This window comes from Mustela nivalis (genome assembly GCF_964662115.1).
Source record: "Mustela nivalis genome assembly, chromosome: 4".
Taxonomy (NCBI): Eukaryota; Metazoa; Chordata; class Mammalia; order Carnivora; family Mustelidae; genus Mustela; species Mustela nivalis.
The window spans coordinates 137,609,991-137,634,535 of NC_139023.1; the positions used below are offsets into that span (position 1 = coordinate 137,609,991).

The window sequence follows — 24,545 nt, forward strand, 5'->3', positions numbered from 1 at the left end:
AACCCCTGAAGTATTATTTTAGGAAAGAGAGAGATCGAGTTTATGCACATACTCATGTATATATGTATTTAAATTTGTGCTTGTGGCATTACCTACAAGATACATGCTTCATTCATGCATAAGATGAAGTTGCGAGGTGAAGCTGGATAACTTGTACTGCATTTTATTAACACACATAAATAATTTGTATTTATCTCATTTTAATATATGTAAGTTAAACTTTAGACGAATCTAGGTTGCAGTGAACTATATACAAAGAAATGATACATTAGGAATATTTTTAAAATATTGTAATTATTAGGACACATTATACCTTTAAAATGACTCCAGATGTGGGGTATGTAGGCACTTCTATGATTCTCTCAAAAATGAATGTTCCCTACCCAGTTTAGAGTAGGATAGAAAGTTTTTCCTTTTCTCCTTCTTCATATTACTCAGATTTCCATGTTTGGCAGAACAAACTATAAAAGAAATATATGAAATGTCAAACATACTGAAATAAAAGTTTGAATTTTTTAAAATAGCCAGCTGATCTTGAATTTTATATAGCACTCCTTTTATAATAATAGATTTTATTAATTTAATTTTTCCAATATTGCTAAATTAAGTTTTCTATAAATGTCATTGAGTATGATATTAATTCTTTGGTAGAATTTCTTTTTAAGTTTTCAAATACACACTTAAAAGACAATATGGAATAAAAGATCATACAGAAAAGCGCATATATGAAAAGTTAAACTCACCCTATACAATATCTTATTTGTTATTATTACAATAGTATTGACTCTATTCCCTATGCTGTATTTTCGTTCTCCATGACTTATTTTATAAATGGTGGTTTGTTTCTCTTAATCCCTTCACTATTTTATCCACCCCCCACCCCCTTCTCCTTTCGCAGTGACCAGTTTTGTATATTTTGAGTCTGTTTCAGTTTTTTGTTTGCTTTGGGATTTAGATTCTACGTATAAGTGAAATCATATGTTATTTCTTTTTCTTTTCTCTCTTTTCTTTTCTTTCCCTCCTTCTTTCTTCCTTTCCATTTCTTTTCTTTTTCCTTTCTCCTTTTCTTTCCTTTCCTTATTTCGGATAGTGTAATACCTTCTAGGTCCATCCATGTTGTTGGAGATGATAATATCTCATTCTTTTTCATAATAGATGAATAATATTCCACTATGTATAGATACTAAAATTCCTTTATCCATTCACCTATCTATGGACACTTAGGTTACTTCCATATCTTAGCTGTTATATGTAATGCTGCAGTAAACATAAGGGTGCATTTATTTTTTCTGATTAGTATTTTCATTTTCTTTAGGTAAATACCCAGAATTGAAATTATTGGGTCATATAGTTTTTCTGTTTTTACGTTTTTGAGGATCCTTCATAATGTTTTCCATAGTGGCTCTACCAGTTGCATTCCAACAGTGCATGAAGGTTCCCTTTTTTCCACATCTTCACCACATTTGTTTTTTTTTTTTTTTTTTTTTTTTTAAGATTTTATTTATTTATTTGAAAGACGGAGATCACAAGTAGGCAGAGAGGCAGGCAGAGAGAGAGAGAGAGGGAAGCAGGCTTCCTGCGGAGCAGGGAGCCCGATGTGGGGCTCGATCCCAGGACCCTGAGATTATGACCCGAGCCAAAGGCAGCAGCCCAAACCACTGAGCCACCCAGGCGCCCCTTCACCACATTTGTTACTAAATTTTATCTCCTTGATACTAGTCATCTGACAGGTATGAGGTTATACCTCACTATGGTTTTGATTTGTGTTTCCCTGATGATGAGTGATATTGAGTTTCCTTTCATGTGTCTGTTGGCCATCTGGATGTCTTCTTTGGAAAAATGTTGATTTAGGTCCTCTGCCTGTGGTTTTTTATTTTATTTATTTATTTATTTATTTATTTTAAATCTATTTTTTTTTAAAGATTTTATTTATTTATTTGTCATAGAGAGAGAAGCGAGAGAAAGCACAGGCAGACAGAGTGGCAGGCAGAGGCAGAGGGAGAAGCAGGCTCCCCGCCAAGCAAGGAGCCCGATGTGGGACTCGATCCCAGGACGCTGGGATCATGACCTGAGCCGAAGGCAGCCGCTTAACCAACTGAGCCACCCAGGCGTCCCTGCCTGTGGTTTTTTAATTTTATTTTTTATTAACATATAGTGTATTATTAGCCCCAGGGGTCCAGGTCTGTGATTCACCAGGTTTACACACTTCACAGCACTCATCATAGCACATACCTTCCCCAGTGTCCATAACCCAACCACCCTCTCCCTACTCCCCCTCCCCTCGGCAACCCTCAGTTTGTTTTGTGAGATTAAGGGTCTCTTATGGTTTGTCTCCCTCCTGATCCCATCTTGTTTCATTTATTCCTTTCCTACTCCCCAAACCCCCCACATTGCCTCTCAACTTCTCATATCAGGGACATCATTTGATAATTGTCTTTCTCTGATTGTCTTATTTTGCTCAGCATAATACCCTCTAGTTCCATCCATGTCGTTGCAAATGGCAAGATTTCATTTTTTTAAAATCTCTGCCTGTGTTTTAATTGGATTTTTTGGGGGGTGTTCTTTATATAATTTGGATATTAATGCCTTATGAGATATACCATTTGCAAATATCTTCTCCCATTCAGTAAGTTGCCTTTTCATTTTGTTGGTGGTTTCCTTCATGGTGCAAAAGCTTTTCAGTTTGCTGTAGTTCTTGTTGTTCACTTTTTGTTTCATTTCTCTTGTTTGTGGAGGCAGATCTCAAAAAATATTGCTAAGGCTGATGTCCAAGAGTTCACTGCCTATGGGTTTTGTGTTTGTTTCTTTTTTCTTGTTTTAAGAGCGTTATGGTTCTTGGTCTCACATTTAGATCCTTAATCCATTTTGAGTTTATTTTTGTGTATGATGTATGAAAGAGGTCCAGTTTCATTGTTTTGCATGTAGCTTTCCAGTTTCCCCAACATCGTTTGTTGGGAGACTGTTCTTTCCCCATCAGGTTTTCTTGCCTCCTTTGTTGTAGATTATTTGATCATATAAGTGTGGGTTTGTTTTTGGTTTCTCTATTGTATTCCATTAATCTCTGTATCCTTTTTTGTGCCAGTATGTTACTATTTTAATTACTATACCTTTGTAGAACATTTAAAATCTGGGATTATGATACCTCCAGCTTTGTTGTTTTCTTAAGATGGCTTTGACTGTCTGTGGTCTTTTGTGGTTCCATGCAAACTTTAGGATTATTTGTTCTACTTCTGTAAAAAATATTATTGTTATTTTTAGTAGGGATTGCTTTTGAAAGTGTAGATTGCTTTGGATAGTATGGACAATTTGACAGTATTAAGTCTTCCAATCCATGAGCATGGTATATCTTTCCATATATTTGTGTTGTCTTCAGTTTCTTTCTTCAGCGTCTTTTGGTTTTCAGAATACCGGTGTTTCACTTCCTTGGTTAAATTTATTCCTAGGTGTGTGTTTGTTTGTTTGTTTGTTTTTTAGATGCCATTGTGAATAGGATTGTCCTTAATTTTTTTCTGCTAGTTTTTTATTAGTGTATAGAAATGCAACAGATTTCTCTGTATTGATTATTTATCCTGTAACTTTACTGAATTCATTTATTTTAATAGTTTCTTGATGGTGTCTTTAGGGGTTTCTGTATATGGTATTATATCACCTACAAATAACAACAGTTTTACATCTTCCTTACTGATCTGAATGCCTTTGGTCTTCTAGTACTTGTTGAATAAAAATAGTGAGAGTGCTCTTGTCTCTGATCTTAGTGGAAAAGCTTTTGGCTTTTTACCATTAAGTATAATGTTAGCTGTAGTTTTGTCCTATCTAGTCTTCATTATATTGTAGTATGTTCCCTCTGTACCCACTCTGTTGAGAGCTTTTATCATAAACAAATGTTGGATTTTGTCAAATGCTTTTTCTGCATCTGTTGCGTCTATTGAGATGCTCATGTGATTTTTATCCATTTTGTTAATGTACATCACATTGATTTGTGGATTTTTTAAAAAAGATTTTATTTATTTATTTGACAGAGATCACAAGTAGGTGGAGAAGCAGGCAGAGAGAGAGAAGAGGAAGCAGGCTCCCTGCTGAGCAGAGAGCCTGATGTGGGGCTTGATCCCAGGACCCTGGGATCATGACCTGAGCCGAAGGTGGAGGCTTTAACCCACTGAGCCACCCGGGAGCCCTAGAATATGCTTTTTTTAAACACCATTGCTCTGTATGTAGAAGCAAATAGGGATAAAGGGACAGACCGACCTACAAACAGTCTGTTGGGGACAAAAGCTGTTCTGGCTAAATCCCATGCTAACATGTCCTGTAGCAGTCCCAGAAGTTGTAAGGGACAAAACCTAAAAGCCCCAAAGCACAAAATATTGGTTCATAGGGTCCTCTGGTTTAAAAAGTTTGAATCCTTAATTTCTGGTTTTCAGATATTTTGAATTGCTTCATTGTTTTGTAAGTTAGATGTCAGAGTAGTTTCTGCTGAGTAACTTTTAGAAAATCATTAAAGACAAGACCCATAGTTAATGTAAATATTGTTAATTGTATTGCTCTATCTTTTGTTACCTCATGAAAATGAGTATCTACTTTTTTACTTCTGCTTTATGTCTTGGAGTAATATATGCTTCATTTGTTTATCATCTTTGTGGTGCAACAACTTGACAATTCTTATTGTGGGGCTGCTGATGTATTGTGTGGATATATGTTAAGTGGTATAGAAATTTTGCTTTTTATATTTTGAATAGAAGAGCAATTAAGATCAGCAGTCCATGTTTCTTTAACTCTACCCAAATAAAGGCAACATGGGGTGGGGGGAGTTGGAAGTTTTCAAAATATATCATAGTAGACTTTTAAAAAACATTTTTTTTTTAAATTTCAGTCTTAGAGATGTTGAAAAATAGTGAAAAGAATCCTTTATACCTTTCACCCAGATTTCTGAAATGTTAACATTTTACCACATTTGTTTATTTTCTCTTACTCTTTTTCTCACTGTTCTATGTGCTATTTGCTATGTAACACATACTGTTTTGTATGTGTGTGTGTGTGTATGTATAATACATCACATAATGTGTTTGTGTGTGTAAATACTTAAGTGTGTGTATTTCCTTATGAATGATTATTCCCTAATAAATAGCCACAGTACAGTTTTCAAAATCAGAAGATTGATATTGATATGTGCCATTATCTGATTTAGAGACTGTTCACAAATTTTCCAGTTACTTTACTCTGTGCTTTAATGTAAACAAAAAAAAACCCCTTTTTTTCCTTGTCCACATTCTAATAATCTAGAAGCAAGTTACGTTTAGTTGTCATGTCATTTCTCCTTTAATCTAGAACAGTTCCTCAGTCATTCTTTGTCTTTCATGACTGACATTTTTTGAAGAATGTAAGCCATTTATTTTATAGAATTTTCCTCAACTTGTGTTTGTTTTTCCTTTTAAGATTCAGTTTATGCATTTTTGGCCAGAAGTGATGTCATCATATCAGAAGACCATTGAAGCTTTTGATACGTTCTTCCAAAAACATGTTTTAAATTACCAATTTTATTATTGTCTAGAAAGCAGAGTCCGAGATTCTCAAATTTGTCCAGACATTATAAATACTCATTATGTTCATTCTCCAGTAGTTTTTTCCTTAAGAAAATTTGTGGCCTTTCAGCCAGCTTTTACCGAGTGGAAATTGCTGAATAAAATCAGGATAGAGAGAGGAAGAAAGAGCTAGTGTAAAAACGCATAAGGTTGTTTTATGTAAATCAACATGGGCTGTTGCAGGGATTGAGCTTTTAAACCCTCAGCCAAGAATGATACATTATTCATTCCTGGAGTACATCTGCCAGAACACTGAGATCAATATACTATTCTTCTTTTAGTAGTTTTATACTTTCCAAGGCAAATATTTCCAAGGCAAATATATCAGATAGGAAGGGAAGGGAGAACCCTGTTCTACCTGGTAGAAGTAAATAGACATTAAGTTTGTTTATAATATTCAGTATTATATTGAGTCAGGGACAATGTTTTTATTACCTTTGTATCTCCTATACTATCTAGAAGAGTGCCATTAAGTACAAAATTCCTAGTAAATGTCTTCAGTTGAGTTTAGTTTGTGCTGTAGAGACTTTAGATCAGTGGTTGGGCCAAATGCTGCTCTTCACCTGTTTTGTAAAGTATTACTGAAACACAACCATACCCACTTATTATATATTATCTGTGATTTCTTTTGTGCTACTGTGGCAGAGTTGTGTTGTTGTGACTATGTGGCCTCCAAAGTATTTACTTCTGGCTCTTTTTTTGACCCTTCTTTTGGATTATGAGCACTTTGGCATTAATTTGTTTTCCTTCTAGAGCACACAGTGAGATGTTTTACCATACTGTGTATAACTTAAGGATTTATGCAAGTGTAACTGCAAAAAAAATTTTTTTTTTTGCTGGGTTTGAGAGCATCTGTGTATTTAAATTTTGGTAGCTTTGACTTTCCAGAGGGGTTATACCAGTTTATACTTAAACTAATAATTTTGTGGCAAGCGTTCTTTCCCCATAACTTTGCTAACTCAGTGCCTTAGTCACCTGTTTAATCTTTACCAGTCTGATAGAGGAAAATGATATTGTAGGTTTGATTTGTATTTCTCTTTTTTGTGTTGGATTGAACTTTTTAAATTTAAGAGCCATTCGTGTTGGGTTGAGCTTTTAAAATTTAAGTCTTTTTTGTGTCCTTCCTGGTATTAAGTCTCTTAAAAGTATATAGTGAACATGTGTCAAAGATTTATTTACTACTAGTAAGGAAACTAGCTTGATGACAAAGATGACTTAGAAGAGAATGTGTGAGTTGATGAAGTATTGGTGAGAAATTTTCTTACAGGGCAAAAACAAAAACCCTAATACTAGAACTCTTAAGTATTATCTTTTCTACTAAATGAAATTGAATTACATTTTTGCTGGATGAAAACAATAATTTTCAATTTATCAGTCTTCTCTAAGTTATTATCTAACTTTACAGAGTCAATGTCCTAATCCATAGAAAATAATAAATCAAAGTCTTCTGCCTCAGAGCAAATGATGACTACTAGGCAGGCTTATTTTTGATACTGTAGTATACGTTTGTAAGGACATGCTGTGGTCTTTCGCCTTATTTCAAAGTTTTGGATGACTTTTCTTGATGTTTTCCTTCCTCTCTTTTACTACATTTCAAGTGATACTATTTCTTTATGAATTACTAGTAAACTATTAAGAAGGTTACATAGTTCACCATTGTCTCTCATAAAACATACTGTTCTTTTTTTTGCTTTGTAGGAACTCATTATACAATGACAAATGGAGGCAGCATTAACAGTTCTACACACTTGCTGGATCTTTTGGATGAACCAATTCCAGGTGTTGGTACATATGATGATTTCCATACTATTGACTGGGTGCGAGAGAAATGTAAAGACAGAGAAAGGCATAGACGGGTAAGTGTTTTCAGTAATTTATAGTGTAGTGTATAACCAGATAATTTAATAATATATTTTTGCCAATGATCTCAGGCTACCAAAATATATATCATGCATTAAAGTACATTTAAGTAAATTTCTACATTTTATGAGTAATACATGTTTTTTTCCTCTCTCTATGTAATTTTTTAAAAAAGTTTGTTTATACCTCTGGAAAGGACTTGAGGTAGCTTAAAATAAAAAAAAGTAAACTAGTTCAAAAAAGGAAGGACCAGGAAAACACAGCATGTGAGTTGGGGAGGAAGATTGAGGTATAGAGTCAGCACGATTTTTGTCTTTGAGCAGCACAGCAGCTACAGTAAAGGAGGAAAGTTGTTATGTAATTCCCATTATTACAAAAGAAGAAGCATATTGGAGAGATAGCTTCGTGGGATTTTACTGTTTTCTTTTATATCCTTTCTCAGTTTTATTTATTTGTTTTTAAAGTGTTTTTTTTTTTATTTGTTTGTTTTTTTAAATTTAGTTTTGAGAGAGAGAGAGAGAGAACATGAGCAGGGGTGGGAAGGGAGAGGGAGAAGCAGGCTCACCAAAGAGCAGGGAACCTGATGCGAACTCAGTCCCAGGACCCTAGGATCATGAGCTGAACTGAAGGCAGATGCTTAATTGACTCAACCACCCAGGCACCCTCCTTTCTCAGTTTTAAATGCTGGGATTTCTCAGATTGAGTCCTGTAAAGGGCATATTCAAGTTTTGTAATGAATCACTAATTTAAAAATAAGAATTACTTACATTGTAATAATATTTCCAGTGGTTTTTATAGCAAATGTATATTTCAGATATATCTTGGGATAAAAAGAGTTGAGCTAAAATTTCTTCAGAAATCAGCTATTCCATTTGTAACATCAAAAAAAGAAATAGATAAATTTCTGCTAAATTAAAAAAAATTAAAAATTTAAAGGTTTATCTGTATTTTATCCATTAAATAAAAAACGTTAAAAGAAGAATGGCTTAAAAGTGCCACTTGTGAGTTGTGACTTACTGATATAACCCAAAAATAAATTAAAAGAAAAAAACTCTCTTTGAAAAATAAAATTCCAAATTCCAAAAGACTTGTTATAACTTTGAGGTCTGAAATTTACTTATAAATGAAAATAACTGCTTGTAAAATTAGTTAAAACCTTTCATATTAATGTATACATTAGATACATAAATTAGAATTAGATTATTTTGTTTATGACGAGTATAACCCCTGAGATTCATCAGTCAGTATTTACCTTTTTGAAGATACAATCCAGTGGTGATTTTCAAAGTTTTCCAAGTTTTTTATCTTAGAACACATTTTTGTTTTATTTTATCATCTGAGAATACTTATTTTTTAGATTTATTTTTTTAATTTAAATTCAGTTAATTGACATAGTGATTATAAGTTTCAGAGGTAGAGTTCAGTGATTCATCAGTTGTATGTACACAGTGCTCATTACATCATGTGCCCTTTTTAATGCCCATCACCCTGTTACCTGATACCCCGACCCTCCTCCCCTTCAGCAACCCTGTTAGTTTCCTATGGTTAAGAGTCTTTTATGGTTTGTCTCCCTCTCTGATTACATCTTGTTTTATTTTTCCCTCCCTTCCTCTTTGCTACTCTGTTTTGTTTCTTAAATTCCATATATGAGTGAAATCATATTATAACTGTTTTTCTGTGATTTATTTTGCTTAGCATAATACCCTCTATTTCCATCCATGTTGTTGCAAATGACAAAATTTCATTTTTTTTGATGGTTGAGTAGTATTCCATTGCATATATATACTGTATTCTTTTTATCCATTCATCAGGAACACTATTAAACTCAAAACTCTACACAGTTATTGAGGATGCCTAGGGAATTTAGTTTATGTGGTTATATTAATTGATATTTACCATATTAGATACAGAAACTGAGAAATTAAAAAACATTGATTTATTTAAAAGTAACAAAACCCCATTACACATTAATATCAAAACATAATTTTATAAAAGCAAAAGAAAACGTATTTTTATGAAAAATAACTGTGTTTCCCAAAATAAAAAAATATTTAGTGACTGATTCCCAGTACTTAAAGACTTTTCTAAAGCGATCAGGATTGATACTAACAAGTATGATTTTTTAAATATTGTATAATGAAAAGTGTCATTCTTATAAGGATCCTTATAAATAAGGAATCTGTCATCATTGCAGTGATATATGTTACATTAAAAAAAATCTCATTGTTGGTTTAATGAAAGACTGCTAGATTTTAATATCTGCTTCTGCCTTCAGTGTGTTGTGGTATGTTATTTGGGTTGAAATATATGAAGAAAATCCAACCTCATATAGATGGGTAGTTGGAAAATCTAGGAATTTTTTTTTTTTTTTAATTGTCAGACAGAGGGAGAGAGAGCGAGCGAGCACAGGCAGACAGAGGCAGGCCGAGGCAGAGGGAGAAGCAGGCTCCCTGCCGAGCAAGGAGCCCGATGTGGGACTCGATCCCAGGACCCTGGGATCATGACCTGAGCCGAAGGCAGAGGCTTAACCCACTGAGCCACCCAGGCGTCCCAAATCTAGGAATATTTTAATAACCTTTTTATATCATTGTAGATATTCTTTGATTCTATACCAAACTGACAGGTGGTAGTTTCTTAAAGATTAGTTGCCAGTGGGTAATCTGAAACTCTACCAATGAACTTTTTATCTTTTGTTACAGTAAAATCAGTTCACCTTCAACTCTAATAAATAATTTTGTAACATCATGCAGTAATCATTTGGAAAATATTCAGTTTTATGCAGTTCTTTCAGCTATTGACACTTTTCATTAGACGATATTAAAAAACAGCATTTGTTAATATCAACACTGATCTCTTTGTAAAAGTCTTTAAGTATTGGGAATCTGTCATCCTTACAGTGATAGATACAAGTTTTCCAAAATTGCTTTTACTTCAGAGCTCAAATTCTATCACTAGAAATAAATACATATTTATTTCACTTGAAATGATAGACTTCTTTGGTTTGTTTTTTGGAGGATGCCTGTAAGATTCCCAAGTCTGAAAAACCATAGTTTGGTGTCTTTCTTTCGAGTAAAAATGGCATATCGTGTGCAGGTATCAGCTTTATTTTGTAAATCACATAAATACTTTTCCTCAAGGCATAACCTCACACTTCAGTATGCATCAAAAGGCTTTATATATACCTAAGTCATCGCACCTAATATAAACAAGACTCAATGACTGAGGCATAATAACTTTTACTACTACATCAAAGTCATTCGTAAGTGAAACTGGCGTTTACTTACTTTGTTTTTTTACTGAGATACGTGGCAGTGAAGAGTAGGATGACTACCAGTATGTTTGGATGCTGCTGCCTTGATTTGTGCTTGGGAGCAGCCGTTTTGCGTTTGCTTTTGCATTATCAGTGAAAATGTAAACACAGTGAAATAGGCACATTGTGTTTTAATATTACAATGCAAATAGTTTTTATCTTGAAGACCTGTTTGAGAAGGTCTTAGGGACCCTCAGAGTGTATGTGACCACATTGTAAGAACCAGTGTTTTAATCCCATATGCCTATTGCAGGCGCACTGTAACTCCTGCATCTTGTATGAGTGTTAGATAAATCAGTTGCAGTGAGAACTGTATACATTTGCAACTCATTAACATACTCCGGTTGGAATTTAAATGTGTTGCAAAGTGAGGTAGTATGAAAGTGTCTGTAAGACATCATGTTCATAAAATTCTAAAGCAATTTAAAACTAAAAGATACCATGATATACTTTTTCTCTTTGATTTTGAAGGTAGTCCATAGATCTTGAAACATTTAAAATAATATGAAGTAGTCAGTGTTTTAGCTGGTCTTATTAAAGGTCTCTTTCTAGATAGGTCAAATACCATTTTCTGTACTTTGATCTATGCATAAAATTTTTTTTTTAAACCTGGGAAATTCTCTCTCTCTTTTTTTTAAGATTTTATTTATTTGTCAGAGAGAGGGAGAGAGAGCGAGCACAGACAGACAGAATGGCAGGCAGAGGCAGAGGGAGAAGCAGGCTCCCCGCCGAGCAAGGAGCCTGATGTAGGAGACTCTATCCCAGGATGCTGGGATCATGACCTGAGCCGAAGGCAGCTGCTTAACCAACCGAGCCACCCAGGCGTCCCAAAACCTGGGAAATTCTATACATTGGTGTTCTTATTGCTGTTTTTTATTTAATTTATTTATTTTAAAGATTTAATTTATTTATTTGACAGAGCACAAGCAGGGGGAGTGGCAGGCAGAGGGAAAAACAGGTTCCCTGCTGAGCAGGAAGACTGACAACAGGACTCCATTGCAGGATCCTGAGATCATGACCTGAGCCAAAGACAGACGCTTAACTGACTGAGCCACCCAGGCACCCCTTTACTGTTTTTTAAAACATTACATTAAAAGAAAACTTTATATGGCAGTGTGTATGAGTACATAATTCTTTTTTCCCCCAAACTTCTTATTAGACTTAATACCCCTCCTACCTCCAGTTTTGAGGTAAATCAACATCTTATCATTTCAGATACTACTATTTCGGTATTTTGCAAAATGTCGGTAATCTAATTGTCATTCCTTCTTTATTTATTAGCATGAAAATTTCTGTAAAGAGAACCTTCAATTATTTGGGTTCTGTAAAGTTCAGATTATATAGAAAAGGGGAAGTTTGAAGTTAGATGGTTCCCTAGTATCCTCAAAGTTGACCAGTGAGAGTTCGGTTTGCTTGTTTGACTTCTGTTTCTGTATCTTCATGCACTCATAGATTGGAACATATTTGATATATTTTAATCATCCCCATTATTATCTTTTCTGATGCCTGTGTTATTCCATTTTTGACTGGAAGAGACCTGGATTGGTGCCTGTGTCCTTTGACTCATCCTTAGTAGACTCTGGCGTATTCTAGGAAAACAAGATGATCCTTACTCATCTTATACATTTCCTGTACCATATCTGGAGTCAGCCACTTCTCCAAGGAGCCCTGGTTCCTTGGAAGTAAGATGATTTATAGGCAGTGTGGGCACTAGACGTACTTCTTGCTTCTGGGTTGGCCCTTGTTTTCTGGCCTCATAAGTTTATGGGAACTTTCTAATTTAAATTCAGTACTAAAGGGCTTTTATTTAGCCTCTAGTTCTTAAATCTGTACCATCTTTCAGTCATGCCAAAAATCTCAACATCACATGTATAATCATATGATTTACTTCACAATACACGCACAACAGTTTCAGATTATTTACCAATGCTATCCCCATTGATGTGCTTACTGAAAAGTTTTAGTGTTTTCTTTCTTTTCTTTTCCCAATAGTTTTTGTTCTCAGCATTTATCCCATTAAGGTCACACATACAAAGTACTTCGTTTTAAACTCTCGTTTCTGTTCTAACCTGTTGCCAGCCTCTTAAAATGATGATTTACTTTTAAAACTATATGGTTTATCCCTTTATTTAAAAAAAAAAGTCCGTATATTTATATGCTTATTTTTTCTTAGAAGGATGGTAGTGTACTGTACACAGTTCTATCCACCTTTGCTTTTCTCCCCTCATAACACTGGATCTGTCTCTTTCTTTTTTAGTGAGTGCAGAATTTTTTTTTTTTTTTGCATATACTACAGTTTACTTAACCAGTGCAGTATTGATGAACGTTTAGATAATCACCAAATTTTTAACTCATGTTATATGAAACATTACAGTTACTGAGATAAAGCAACATGGGGTTTAATGATTATTTTTGAAAGAAATGAGCCTACCTTCAGAGTCTAAAGGATGCTTAGTATCTGTGATTAGTTGCTTATAGTATAGAAGGTATAAAATTGCCTTATTCATCCCAGAACTTAAGTGAGCCTTTTAAGTGAGGAAATAGACCAGATTTTTGAATTCCAGCTGTAGCTGTGCTGTGAGATGATTTGAGCACTGAAGTCCTAGACTGAGAATATGGGCTTTTGTTTATTTATTTATTTATATTTTTTCAAGATTTTATTTATTTATTTGATGGAGAGAAAGTGCACAGGCAAGGGGAGAAGGAGAAACAGACCACCCAAGGAGCAGGGAGCCAATGTGGAGCTCTATTCTAGGACTCTGGAATCATGACCCAAGCCTGAAGCAGATGCTTATCTGACTGAGCCAACCAGGCAGCCCAAGGATATGGCTTTTTAAACAACCTTAATAGAATGGAAGAGGTTTGGGCTAGTTAGGGATAGGTTTAAAAGTACTTTCTTACTAAGAGAAGAAAAGTTGCCTTCTTGTGTTTTAGTCTAGTGAGATCTGGAAATCAAATCAATTCCTATCCTGCTAATCACACTTCCTTCACTGTATTCAGTAGAGGACACCTTTGCCTTACACAGTGATAGAAGAGAGCCTCTGGACCCTACGAATGGGATTAGAGTTCTGCATACCTGCGTATTTACAGGCCTATAAATTTTGGCAGGCCCTTTAGTCACATGATGATTCTATACTGTACTTATGGGCATAATACTGTTATTAACTTATGTTTTAAAGAACATTATAATCCACTTAATTGCTAGAACCAGAAAGTGGTTAGGAAATGACAAACATTTCAAGCCATAATGTCTTATTTCTGTTGATATAAAAGTTATGTATCAGCTAAATTTGATTCAGTTTAAAACAGTGTAGGCCAGACTCTGTGTGGTTTATGGACCCTTTGCTCTTAGATCCTGAGGTTTTTGTTAAAAATGCAGATCTCTGGATAGATGTTTATCATCTGGTTTACAGGTGTAACAACTGTCTGACGTAGTGATTCTGCCCCAAACTCCCCTTTTCCATGATTTAGTTTATAGATTACTATAGTAATTGAAAAAATATAGTAACTGTATAGTAACTGAAAAAAAAAATTGTTAGATTCTAGAATTGTGGCTTCTGTTCATAGTTTGAAAAATGAAGCATAAACATTTCTAATTTCAGATCAACAGCAAAAAGAAAGAATCAGCATGGGAAATGACAAAAAGTTTATATGATGCATGGTCAGGATGGCTAGTAGTAACACTAACAGGATTGGCATCAGGTAAAGAAAAATTTTAATGTAATCCTTTTTTGGTTAACAGAAAAATGAATCGTTCTCCCCTCCTTCCCACAATGTTTTTTTCAGGTCCTGTTGCATTTTTAAAGGTATTTATTTTGTTTCAAGAAATCTTCTTAAATATAAGACTGCTAGAAGGCAGGATGCTTTAGAGTCTAGTCTTGGCTCTGTCACTTTGTTTATGCAGTTTGGTTGATCTTTCTGGGTTTCAGTTTCTGTGTCTGTAAAATAGGTAGTTTGGTCCAGATAATAAGGTATCTTAATATTAACATCATAATAAGTAGCTATTTATTTTTTGAGTGCTTCCTATGTGCCATGCACTGCCTTGAAGTCTTTACAAGTATGTAAACTGCATGGCAGTCCTGTGGTATAAGTACCGCTGTCACCACCATTTTACAGATGAGGTGCCTGGAGCACAGAGTTTGGTAACGTGACTGAGGTTGTATGGCTAATAAGTGGCCCAGCAAGATTTACGTTTAGGCAGTTCAGCTCAAGAGTCTGCATTTTAACTACCATGCTGTCGGGAGCCCACAAAGTGCCTGTGTGTGAGATTTTGAGAAGTAGGAGTTGAAGATCTGAAAGCAAACATTAAGGACTCTTTTAATGACTTTCAGTTTCCACCGTCGAAGATTACGTCTACAAGAACGTGAGGAAAATTAAAATTTATGTGGAGTCTAGAGGGAAGTACTGATACCTCTAATTGACATGCACAAGAATTTTGTGACCACTGTGTATGTGACCTTTTGATCTTTTTATATGATGAGAAGGTCTTAGATTTGTCCACAAAGTTGTATATTTTTTGTATTTTGTCATTAAAATGATCTTCATACTTTTAATTTTTTGTTATTTAAGGGAGAAAAACAGTCTGTCACAGTGATTCATTAGTGCTATAAGTTTCACTAATTATTTCTAATGAACATTAAATTTTAATGATATTGAGATAGTTTGTAAATTTATTAAATTTCATATTGAAGCATAATAGTAAAATCTCAGACTTTAATAACCTGATTTGTGAACCTCCTGCTAGCTGTCTTTTAAAGATGTTTTAGTATCTTTTAAAAACCTTTATTACAAATCACAATTAATTTAAATAATGTAACTAGTTTTAATTTCAAACAAAGAATAGCCATTTTATATTAAAATGTGGCTGTCTATACTTTTTTAGAAGTAATATAAAATTATTTATACTTAAGACTTAAAATCTTAAATTTATATAATATTTAAATTAATATAATATTCCCTTTATGTATAGGGAATCCCCAGCTTTCTTTGAACCTCTTAACTTGGTAGTTCTTAAAACTATAAAAATGGATTTAACTTTTTTTTTTAAACTACCTTCAACCTGTTTTTACAGGGGCATTGGCTGGATTAATAGACATTGCTGCTGATTGGATGACTGATCTCAAGGAGGGCATTTGCCTTAGCGCACTGTGGTACAACCATGAACAGTGTTGTTGGGGATCTAATGAAACAACATTTGAAGAGAGGGATAAATGCCCACAGTGGAAAACATGGGCAGAATTAATCATAGGTCAAGCAGAAGTAAGTCTTGCTGGGTTTGAAATGAATTAAGAATTGAGATAGCTAAATGAGTCTTCAGTTCACTTAATTATAGAATTAATCACATATTAGATGATTGTAACTGCATTAAAAGTAAAATGTAATAGGATAGATTGGAAAATAGGAGAACTCATTGCAGCGAGTAAATTGTAAAGTTTCAAGAAGCTCTTATTAGTTAACTACATAGTCACATTCAAGTCTTTTCAATTATAACATTAAATATATCTTATTGTAGAAAAGAAGTGCAGTAGGATCTGTATAATCACAGAAAGTCAGTATGCAATTATTAAAACTGCTAGACATACCATGATTGTTGAGAAGTATAAATTATCAAAAAGTTTAGTAAATAAGCCTTGTAACTGGAGACATCTTAAAGAAATCCATAGACTTTTTTTTTGTAGCATATTTAAATGATTACTGTTCTTGATGTTCTGTAATGAAGTACATTGTAAAAGTTAGAATATTGTATAATACATATAGTTACCTGGTCATAAGGATGTTTTAAAAATTTTGTTCTAGCTGAAGTTTTGAGCCAAAAAGAATAGATTTGCTGATAACATGGCCAGTATGCTGTTTCTCATTTGATCTTCAGAACTACAGGAGAATGCAATCACAGTGCAAATGCAATTTTATCTTCGGCTATTTCCAAGATGTGGTTTGTGGGTAGGCAGAAGTTAAAGTAGAGCTGATTTTCGGCAATAAGATTTTAGGTATCAAAAAAAATCTAGGAAAACATTAAACAGATTAAGCCTCTTTGTATATATAAATGTTTTTTGATTCTTCTTAAATATTTTGTTCATATAAAGCTTTAACTATTGTGGAAGTAAACCAGGAAACTTTTATGAGTTTCACACAAGTTTCTTATGTGGAAAGCACTTGCATTCGGGGTGCACTGTACATTAAATTCATACTATTAAATGATTTGCCTTTTAGGGTCCTGGCTCTTACATCATGAATTACATAATGTACATCTTTTGGGCCTTGAGTTTTGCCTTTCTTGCCGTTTCCCTGGTAAAAGTATTTGCTCCATATGCCTGTGGCTCTGGAATCCCAGAGGTAAGACAAGCAATATTTTAGTATCATTAAACATTTAATAATTGTTATGATATTAATCTTTTGCCTTTGGGGGGGAAAGTAGTTGTTTTTCTGAGGAAATTGTAATATGAGAAAGAAAATTTTAAAATTAAAAAAAAATTTTAAAAATGATTATCACAAGAACTTCTTCTCCATCATCATTTCATTAACTGTGGAGGTTGATTTTTTTTTTCCTCTACCACTAATTTAACATATGACTAAACAAATATCAGAACACTAAGTTATAAAGCTGGAAAAGTATTATGTGGCCTAAAATTCTTTGATGGATTAATTGATGTTTTGCTGCTGTGAACCTGATTTGAATATATTCACTCTTTTTATGACTATATTTTAATTAAATAAGTTAATAATTCTTGAATTTGGCAGATAATCTTTATAATCATTTAATACTTTAAATAAACATTTGACCACAGTGAGGCAATAGTACAAACTTTTGGGTTTTATTTTTTATCAACAGTAATTTAAAGAAATATTCAGGCTTGAATGGTGTAATTTAAAGAGTACACTTAGGATTGAATGGTGTGATGGAAATTCACATCTTTCCCCTTTTAATTTTTCTGTCTTAAGTAAGTTATTAGCTTTTTCTAATGAATTCCTTTTTGAAACTTAATTTTAGTGATTTAAAAATTTTTGTTAATTAAGAATGTCTTTAAAGGCAGTATCGTCATGCAGCATTTAGCTGTTGTCACTTGCCCTTCTTAATATATAGGAAAATATTACACATAATAACGGCACTTTGAGAAGACAAAATATCCTAAGTTCTGACACGGCATGTTTGAATGTATCTAACTATTTCTACAAGAGAAGTATTCAAATTTACCTTTTCCTTGTTATGTAATTACAATCCTTGTATTAAGGTCTGTATTCCCTTTAACATGGCCTTATATCCTAGTTTTGTTCATAAGCTAGGGTTGCCTTCAATCCTTGCTTGAGGAGAGAATTAGAATCTAGATTTATCTAGATTAGATCTAGATTTATTAGATCTAGATTTATTATTTGTAGCATAATAGTTAAAGCTTTTGAAAAATATTGAATTGTTCCATGGTCCACCAGAAAAATTTGCAAGGTAGTTTTGTAAGTAAAACAAGAGAGTAACTTAAATTACTTTAATTTTCCTGTTTCTTAAAAGAAATTAAGCTGTTTTAATCTTTTCTTTGTAGATTAAAACTATTTTAAGTGGATTCATTATCAGAGGTTACTTGGGAAAATGGACTTTAATGATTAAAACCATCACATTAGTACTGGCTGTGGCATCAGGTTTGAGTTTAGGAAAAGAAGGTCCTCTGGTACATGTTGCCTGTTGCTGTGGAAATATTTTTTCCTACCTCTTTCCAAAGTATAGCACAAATGAAGCTAAAAAAAGGGAGGTAAGTGACTTTTGTGGCTTATTTGATAGATAAATATCTATTACATAGACTTATATCAGTGAAAATTTTCTAGGGTAAAGATCATGTTTTTAACTTTTTACTTTCTTAATAAATTCTGTATTCACATTCAAATGTGAAAATTGCTTGCTTCTTTCCCCCTTTTTGAGTATCTCTAATGTCTTTCTAGAACCCATTCCCAGTGCTGCTCAGTTACTCTGATATTTTAGAGAAGTTTTTTTTTTTTTTTTTAAAGATTTTATTTATTTATTTGACAGAGAGAAATCACAAGTAGATGGAGAGGCAGGCAGAGAGAGAGAGGGAAGCAGGCTCCCTGCCCAGCAGAGAGCCCGATGCGGGACTCGATCCCAGGACCCTGAGATCATGACCTGAGCCGAAGGCAGCGGCTTAACCCACTGAGCCACCCAGGCGCCCCAAGAGAAGTTTTGATAGACTACCTGATGTCCATTGGTTTCCGTTGAATTTCAAAGCTTTTTTCATTTGTTTTTGCTTTGCTTTCCACCTTTCTTCCTCCAAAGTTTTTCCCAAATGTAACATTATTTTTCCCCTGATTTCTCACCGTCAGTATTTTTCCAGGGTTGGGAAGTCTTAACAGTTGTGTTTTCCTCTGGAGGAAGTATCTAATGCCCCCGAGAGAGGTGTGTCATCTGCAGAGAGCTGTCTGCCACCATGAAGATGTTCTGAGGGCCTTTAAGACCTCTTGAGGTTTAAATCGGAGATTCACACTAAAGGGAATATAGGAATTCCTCTTTATTCAGCTGTTTACGAGCATTTATTTCCTTTACCTTTTTTTTTTTTTTTAAGGCCAGCCCAAGTATTTTTAGGAAGGCTTTAAGCTTTAAGTATTATAGAGTTCCCTAATGTTTGTACATTCCTGTGGATATTTTCTAGAAGAAAAATGGGCTCCTGAGACCTTTTGTATTAGCTCTACACTTCGGGAGCCCAATCCCTTCTTTTTTTCCCAATCTAATCTGTAGGCCAAGGTGATACAGAGCACTTTAGGTTTTTAAGATATATTTTTATATCATTAAATACCAAGAACTCAGAGGTCTCTGACCCTCGTGCAGGACCTTTCATCCTTTTGTTTTAATAATTTAACAAAAAACTAGAATATTTTTATCAAAGTATTTGATTCTTCAGTTGAAATGAGTACTCCTTCATTTTAGTGTTAGTACTAAAACACTGTTCATGCATTGGCAGTAGTCTGAAAGGGGAACACTTCAGACCATCATAGTTCCATCTCTGAATGATAATGTGATTCTAGTACTATGCTCTAACAGAAATCGCTAACATTATTGATTATTTATTATGTATCTGGCTCTGTGACAATCCCTTGCATTTTAAAATTTAAATCCACAATAATCCTATTAACTTGGCACTATTATCCCCATTTATAGATGGGAAATTAGGGCATAAATGCTAACTTGTCAAAGTTTATGTAACAGAGTGTCAAGAGTATGGATAAAAATTTATTTTTTTCTGACTCCAAAGTCTGTATTCCTTACAACTACTACAGTTTCTTCTGTGACTATGGATATGTGTGTATGTTAAAAGCCATACAAAACATAACCTCAAACTACATTGTAACATAGCAGATTAGGGCTAAAATGGAGATACAGCATTTGTCTCTCCAGTGCATTTCCTTTACTTGCTATTATACCTTGACATTTTGGGGGTAAGATTTTTCTTTTTATTTACTCATCTTAAGTGCAGAATGTAATTTTATTAGAAAATGCCATAGAAATTACATTCACTTAAATTTTAAGATGTACACTGTGATGATTAGTAATGTTTATGACATTAACTTTGTTCACCTTAGTATATAAATGGCTAGAGTTTACTTATTAGTAGGAAACATGAAGGCCTCATATTTTGGCTTTCTTCCTATGTTCACTTCCCGACATTTTTAATTAAATAATTTCTTAATACTTATAGAACATTAAAACTTGTGTGCGTTACGGGTACTGGGTGTTAGCTTGATTGTAAAATTCTGTTACATTAAATGCACAGTCAGAGAATTCAGTTAAGTGTGTTGTCTACAATCCTTTAGTGGGAAAAAACAAAATCACTTAATTTACTGTCCTCCCCCAAATAAGCAGAGTCTGTATTCTTTAAATCAGGTACAATTTACTTATTTTTTTAAAATATTTATTTATTTAAGAAAGAGAGAGAGAGCAAGAGAGCAGGGATGGAGGCAGAGGGAGAGGGAGAGAGAAACCCAAGCAGGACCCTTGCTGAGAGCAGAGCCCAACTTGGGGACCCTCTCACAACCCTGAGATCAGACCTGAGCCAAAACCGAGAGTTGGATGCTTAACCAACTGCACCACCCAGGCACCCTATCCAGGTACAATTTAATTAAAATGAGTATTTGCTTATTTTTAATTTGCCAGAAGCAGCCTAAAAATGGAGATCATGGTCTTAGTTACATATAATTTAATTTCGATTATTTTTAGTTTCTTTTTCATAAATGTAAAATTGACCATTTGGTAAAATGGTTTGGTACCCTTGTATATTTACTGGAATGAAATAGTGAAAGGAACAAAGATTCTTAGAAAAGTAATTACAATGTAAGTGTCCAGTGAATTTTTATGTGTAGTTGGCACTAGTAGTTCTCTAGTAGCACTCAGTAGTTCGCACTGCTGAGAAGTGGACAATGTCCTAGTGACGGACTGGGGAATTGGGGAGAAGATCTCTAAAAGCTTTTGTGGATATTTTTGTCTTAACTAGGGGGAAGCCATTGTCTGTGCTTTAGAATGAGGCTTTCCCTATTGGCAGCAGTGGTGTTTTCAGAGGATTTAGAGTAGTGAAAATAAGGTAACTCAGTAGGTTTTAAGTTCTCTCCATATTTTACTACGATTTAGAAAACAGTAATTATTAGGGGTGCCTGGCTGGCTCAGTCAGTAGAGCATGTGACTTGATCTCAGAGATCTTGAGTTCAGGCTCCACATTGGGGAGTAATTATTAATGATGTAAAGCAGTAATTATTAATGATGAAGAAGTTAGCTCTAAAATATGAAGAAATTATATCCTGTTTAAAAATAAACTTCTTGGGGCACCCGGGTGGCTCAGTGGGATAAGGCCTGTCTTTGGCTCGGGTCATGATCCCAGGGTCCTGAGATCGAGCCCCACATCGGGCTCTCTGCTCAGTGGGGAGCCTGCTTCCTCTTCTCTCTCTCTCTCTGCCTGCCTCTCTGCCTACTTGTGATCTCTGTCTGTCAAATAAATAAAGAAAATCTTTAAAAATAAATAAATAAAAATAAACTTCTCTCCCCCTAAACCCCAGTTACTGTTCTCTCCACTGGTCTTCCCAAACATCTTGAGAATTATCTGTATTCATTGCCTTTTCTTCTTTGCATCCTGTTTACATTAGTGTATCTCACACAAATGTTTTTTTGACTGAATATTGAATATGTGAGTGTCCTTTCAATTAAAGCAAAAGAGGAAAAAATATCTTTTTAGAGGATATAAATATTTGCCTCTGCTTGGGGAGAAAAGGGGTAGACATGTGAGTTAACTTCAGAAGAGGCGTTTCAAAAATTCAAGCAACATGAGGAACTTTCATTTGGTATATTTGAATTTCTAAGAATATACGAAATAAGCCAAATCCTCTTTTTAGGTGCTATCAGCTGCCTCAGCTGCAGGGGTTTCTGTAGCTTTTGGTGCACCAATTGGAGGAGTTCTTTTTAGCCTGGAAGAGGTAGGTAAAGAAAACAACAACTATAACATTGTGTATAATTACCATTAAAATACATATTTTGGTACACTTTTCAGTTTTATAGCTAGTGTAATAGATATAGACTGTTTTTTAAAATTTTCAGGTTTAACCTCATAAAGTTATTTTTTGCTTATTCTTACCTACAGAGTAATACATTACATGTGTCCTTTACCTTGAGAAAAGCCTTAAAAATGTTATTCATGTATAAATATTAAGTGATTATTTAAAGTTTAACTTTGTTGACATGCTTAAAAGTAAGCAGAAATGGATTTGGCTTAGTTAAATGGATTTAACCACTGTTTGTTAAATTATCACCCATGTTTTTATTTTAAAAGTTTTAATTAATTCCTAAATTGTGAGATTGTCTTGTATGCTTATTTCTGGGGTAGTTATTCATGTTTAAGAAGATGATTTTAGTCGCATCAGTGGCATATTTTTTGTTTTCTCTGATGCTTAAGACTTTTTTATATGTTTACACAAAAATGATTAGGAATGGTTTAAAATTTACTTTTCCAGTTTGTGTTCTTTTCCTCTTTTTTCTTTAATATAGAAGAAACAAATACTTCTTTATGAGCTAATAGGAGTTGGTGATGGTACATTTATTCTTAACTACATGATTGAATTGGAGGTGAAACTCATTTTGAAAATAAAACAATGCTAGGTATTTGAAATAATTATTACAGACATTTTTGATCAGTTGATATTGGGAACTTGTAATGATGTCATAGTCAAAGTTAATAAAACATCGATTTTTTTTCTTACCACAGTAAAATGTATTATCTGTAAATTCTAGTTAAATAGCAAAAATTTAGACTATGATATTAAAGTTATATCAGAAACATCTTATAAAATTATACTATTTTTCTCCCCCCTCCTTTTTTTTAGGTTAGCTATTACTTTCCTCTTAAAACTTTATGGAGATCATTTTTTGCTGCTTTAGTGGCTGCATTTGTTTTGAGATCCATCAATCCATTTGGTAACAGCCGTCTGGTCCTTTTTTATGTGGAGTACCACACACCGTGGTACCTTTTTGAACTGTTCCCTTTTATTCTTCTCGGGGTATTTGGAGGGCTTTGGGGAGCCTTTTTCATTAGGGCAAATATTGCCTGGTGTCGTCGACGCAAATCCACCAGATTCGGAAAGTATCCTGTTCTTGAAGTTATTGTTGTTGCTGCCATTACTGCGGTGATAGCCTTCCCTAATCCATATACCAGGCTCAACACAAGTGAGCTGATCAAAGAGCTTTTTACAGACTGCGGTCCTCTGGAATCCTCTTCTCTTTGTGACTACAGAAATGACATGAATGCCAGTAAAATTGTCGATGATATTCCTGATCGTCCAGCAGGCCTGGGAGTATATTCAGCTATCTGGCAGTTATGCTTAGCCCTCATATTTAAAATTATCATGACAGTATTCACTTTTGGTATCAAGGTAAGTGCTAATGTGAGGTGCTATTTAAGTAATTTTGACATGTTTAAGAATTGTATGGGAAATGAGCAGTGCAATGCTTATATAAAAGTGGTTATTTCATAAGTGTAGGCTAAAAAAGTTCTTAACTTTTGTGTTTCATTTTAAGTAATGAATAAAAGAATTCTTTTGGATATATTGTTGAACATGGTTATCTGTTACTGTGTAACAAATTACCCTCAAGCCCAGCAATTTAAGATAACTCTTTATTTTGCTCTTGTTATTGAGTCAGTAATTTGAGAAGGACTCAACTGGGCATGCTTTGTTTTTGGTCTGTCATATATGTCATCAGGCATGGCTAAGGCTGGTCATCTACCACCTGAGCTGAGAAGAGTCAGATAACTGGGTCTGGAACATACGGGCTCCTGAACATCTCTTTCTCTCTGACTCTCTCTCTGTCTTTCTCTCTGGTTTTTCTAGCGTGGTGCCTTTCAGGCATTTAGATTTCTTACATGGTAGCTCAGTGTCCCAAGAGAATTGTTTTTTTAACCTGGCCAGGGAAGTCATGCACCATGCCTTATGTTACTTTCTGTTTGTCTGGGAAGTCACAGAGGCCTGCCTCTTAATGGGAGCATTGCCAGGGAATTCATGATCATGTTTTAAAAGCACTTACATTAATTTCCTTTTGCTACTATAATAAACTGCCACAAACTTAGTGGCTTAAAAATCACACATACTCATTACAGTTTTGGAGATCAGAAGTCCAAAATTGGTTTCATCGGGCTAAATCAGGGTGTTCATAGGGATATATGGAGATTGTAGGGGAGAGTCCATTTCTTGCCTTTTCCAGCCTTCTAGAGACTGCCCATATTCCTTGGCTCATGGTCCCCTTCTATCTTCAAAGCCAGCAATGGGTAGTT

The 24,545-nt window shown here is 34.3% G+C and overlaps 1 protein-coding gene across 6 annotated transcripts in view; it reads left to right on the forward strand.

Annotated features, from left to right (window-relative positions):
- Positions 1–24,545, forward strand: part of CLCN3 (chloride voltage-gated channel 3) — a 104,292-nt gene that overhangs the window by 50,817 nt on the left and 28,930 nt on the right. For all 6 annotated transcript variants that reach the window (XM_082727280.1, XM_082727283.1, XM_082727281.1 and 3 more), the window contains 7 exons: positions 7,275–7,432; positions 14,349–14,448; positions 15,818–16,005; positions 16,957–17,079; positions 18,279–18,485; positions 22,120–22,200; positions 23,104–23,649. In XM_082727280.1, coding sequence (XP_082583406.1) covers positions 7,275–7,432; positions 14,349–14,448; positions 15,818–16,005; positions 16,957–17,079; positions 18,279–18,485; positions 22,120–22,200; positions 23,104–23,649 — 1,403 coding nt within the window. The remainder of the gene's footprint in view (positions 1–7,274; positions 7,433–14,348; positions 14,449–15,817; positions 16,006–16,956; positions 17,080–18,278; positions 18,486–22,119; positions 22,201–23,103; positions 23,650–24,545) is intronic.